We start from the raw sequence: 3343 nt of genomic DNA, 5'->3' as shown, positions 1-3343 counted from the left end.
GCTGACCCTGTGATGCCCACCCACTGCTCCAGTCTAGAAATGAGGATCTTGTGGTCGATGGTGTCAAAAGCAGATGTAAGGTCCAATAGGACCAACAGCACAGAATCACCTGCGTCTGTGGAAATGAAAATGTCGTTAAAAACCTTCAGTAGAGCAGTTTCAGTGCTATGGCGAGATTTGAAGCCAGATTGGAATAACTCTAGGATAGCGTGATCCCCCAAAAACTGTTTCAACTGAGACTCCACAATTTTTTCCAGTAGTTTAGAGGTGAATGGGAGTCTGGAGACAGGCCAGAAGTTGGGCATGACTGAGGGGTCAAGGTTAAGTTTTTTCAGGAGGGGCTGGACAGCAGCATGTTTAAAAGTTTTTGGCACCACACCTAAGGATAAACTGTTATTCAGAATAGCGAGAATAAAAGGACCCAGGGTAGGAAAAACTTCCTTTAGTAGTCGAGGGGGGACCACATCAAAGGGGGAACCAGATGGCTTCATGCTGCACATTACCTGCTCCAGAGAGGACAGAGAGATGGGCTCAAAGTGGTGAAACACAGCCACACACTGAGATGGGATAGACAGATCATGAGCTGGTGGAGAAATGAGTGCCCGGGTGTTTGCCACTTTTTCTAAAAAGAAATGGAGGAAGTTTTCACACAGCTCAGTTGAGGCTTCCAGAGGTGAAGGCTCACTGAGGTGTAGAACTGAGTTCAGGGTGGAGAAGAGAACTCGGGGGTTGTGGGAGTTGGAGACAATTAAATCAGAGAAGAATTTACATTTGGCAGCTTTAACGGTTTTCTGATAGTGACGCCAACTCTCCCTTAACATTTGAAAAGACACCTGGAGCCTGTCCTTCCTCCACTTTCGTTCAGCTCTGCGACACTGCCGCCTAACGGCTCGTGTGACGTCATTCAGCCAAGGCTCTGATTTAAGTTTCGTTTTTCTGGTCTTAAGGGGAGCAACATGGTCCAGAACATTTAAACAGGCAGAGTTGAACTGAGAGGTTAGCTCCTCAGTAGTAAGAGACACCGGGAACTGTTCGATCCTCTCAGAATTAAAACCTTCATTAAAACGAGCAGCAGTGAAACGGTTAATGGAATGCGTACGTGCAGGAACGCGCGTCTTAGCAGTAGGACAAGGGGGGGTGAAGTCAAACAATACAGGCATGTGATCTGAAAAAACATTGTCACCGATTTTCAAATTAGAAACAGAGACATTGCGTGTTAAAACGAGGTCCAGCGTGTGACCATGTTCTTGGGTGAGGCCGCTCACCTGCTGAGCTAAGCCAAAAGAGTCCAATAAATCCAGAAAGTCCTTCACTAAGGGCTTCTCCTGACAACACACATGCAAATTAAAGTCACCAATAAACAAAAAGTGAGTGTATCTCTGTGTGATATCAGCCAAAAAGTCATAGAATTCATTTATGAAGTCCTTAGAACGAGGTGGGCGGTAGACGAGCGCACACAGAACCGTAGGAGAGTGTCCAAGTTCAAAGGCGCTCAGCTCGAAGCTGGCGCGGGACACCGGGATGGACAACTGTTTACAGGCAAAGTTTGCTTTAAAAACTGTTAATAATCCCCACCCGCGCCGACCTGATGGCCGCGGGGCATTGAAACACAGACAGTCCAGTGGTAGTAATTCCACCAAGGCGCTGGACTCACCATCAGAAATCCAAGATTCCGTGACGAACAGAAAATCCAACTCCTCATCTTTAAAAAAGTCATTGAGGATAAACGTCTTGTTGGAAACAGACCTTGCGTTGATTAAACACATCCTGATATTGTCCAACACAGGCACAGCCGTGGATGGAGACGCGGGCGAAGGTTATGAAGAACAGCTCCTCCTGGTCTGCTGGTGCGGCGCACAGGTAAACAACTCCAGGTGTTTCCATGGCCTGAGCGCGCGGGCAGCTGGCCAGCAGCCGGGCCCCGGGAGCACCACGGGTCAGAGAGGAGATGATCAGATCCAGAGCGAGTCCTGAAAGAATAATCCACTCTTTGCCTCAGTTTCACCAAAATCCCTGCACGCTTCCCACGACGTCTGCGACGTTTCCTCCATGGAGAAAGGCCAGGGTCACGCAGAAGGAACGCAGGAATCTCAGATAGGACCGGTGGGGGAGAGTGCTGGCCGCTGTTCAAAAACTCCGCAGGAATTTCAGCAAAAGTACGGAGCTCCAAAAGTGCCCGACGATCATACTGAAAATATGACTCGGCACACTGCATAAACCATTGTAAAAATAACAAAAATAAAATACAAGCAGAGAGCGAGAGACGGGCAGCCCTACACACCGGCGCCATCTTGGAGAAACTCTTGGAGAAAATGTAAAGTCTATTGTTCCATAAATCAATTCATAGATATGTGTGTGTGGGGTGGGGGGGGGGGGGGGGGGGGGGGGGGGGGCGTGTGTGCAGTTTACACTGGATGTTTCCACACACTGCATGTAAACTTCATCTTTAATCCTTTTTGTATTTCACTGATTGTAGTGCAAAGGTGATGTGAATGTTGTACTGTGTTTCTGACAGATGCAGGAACATCTGCTGATGTCAGAACCCGAGCACTGCTTTCACAGGCTGTGATAACAAACCTCTACTGTTTTCAGTCAGCAGATATGTCCATCAACTCCCTCCTGAGATGGACCCTTAGGTAACACCGCAAGTTACTTTATTTGTATACAGGGTGGAGAAAATTATTTTATGTTACTGATTCCAAGAACATTTCTTGGCTGTGATCATTATATCATACAGTATGTTATTGAATGAACATGTCATTCTTGGGGATTTAAATGTGTCATGGCTACTGATGGTTAAGAATGTTTCAGTCTGTTTAATGAACTTTATGGTTATGTTATCTGACTCCTTTTCTTGTCTAGTTAAGTAAACTTGGAACATGTGGTGTAATAATTCACAACAGAAATCATTTCAGGGGTCATATAAACAAAATAGGCAGGTTCAGTTTATTCCAATCTCCAATCAAATGCCTATTAATTCCAAACCAATCCAGATTTAAATCCAGTTAAAATTAACCTGGTTTAATACAATACAAACACATTGTACACTGTAGCTGCACTCACGCAGTGACATATAGGAGGAGATGTATGAAGGCAGTAGACCCAGAAGTGATTTAAAGATGAAAATGTACCAGTGAGAGAGTTTGCATGAAGTTAATGATGACCAGTTAACCAGTGAATGCAGGGTGCAATGGTGGTGCACCATGATAGGGAGCATCTGCAGAGTGCTTGTAGGAATGTTCATGTAAATAATGTCACCGTAGTCACTGGAGGGAAGGAAAGTCACAGTTACAAGATGTTTCCTAGCTTTCAGAGTTAGACAGGATCTGTTTCTGAAAAAGAA

General features: G+C 45.7%; 1 protein-coding gene across 1 annotated transcript in view; it reads left to right on the top strand.

Moving 5' to 3' along the window:
* Positions 1-3343, top strand: part of tcaim (T cell activation inhibitor, mitochondrial) — a 129004-nt gene that overhangs the window by 51401 nt on the left and 74260 nt on the right. The window contains exon 2 of the mRNA XM_037676474.1: positions 2593-2636. Within this exon, the coding sequence (XP_037532402.1) occupies positions 2593-2636 (44 nt within the window). The remainder of the gene's footprint in view (positions 1-2592; positions 2637-3343) is intronic.

Source organism: Nematolebias whitei, chromosome 5 (genome assembly GCF_014905685.2).
Source record: "Nematolebias whitei isolate Nwh7 chromosome 5, NemWhi1, whole genome shotgun sequence".
In the NCBI taxonomy this organism is placed as follows: Eukaryota; Metazoa; Chordata; class Actinopteri; order Cyprinodontiformes; family Rivulidae; genus Nematolebias; species Nematolebias whitei.
This window is presented reverse-complemented; position numbering and strand designations above follow the sequence as displayed.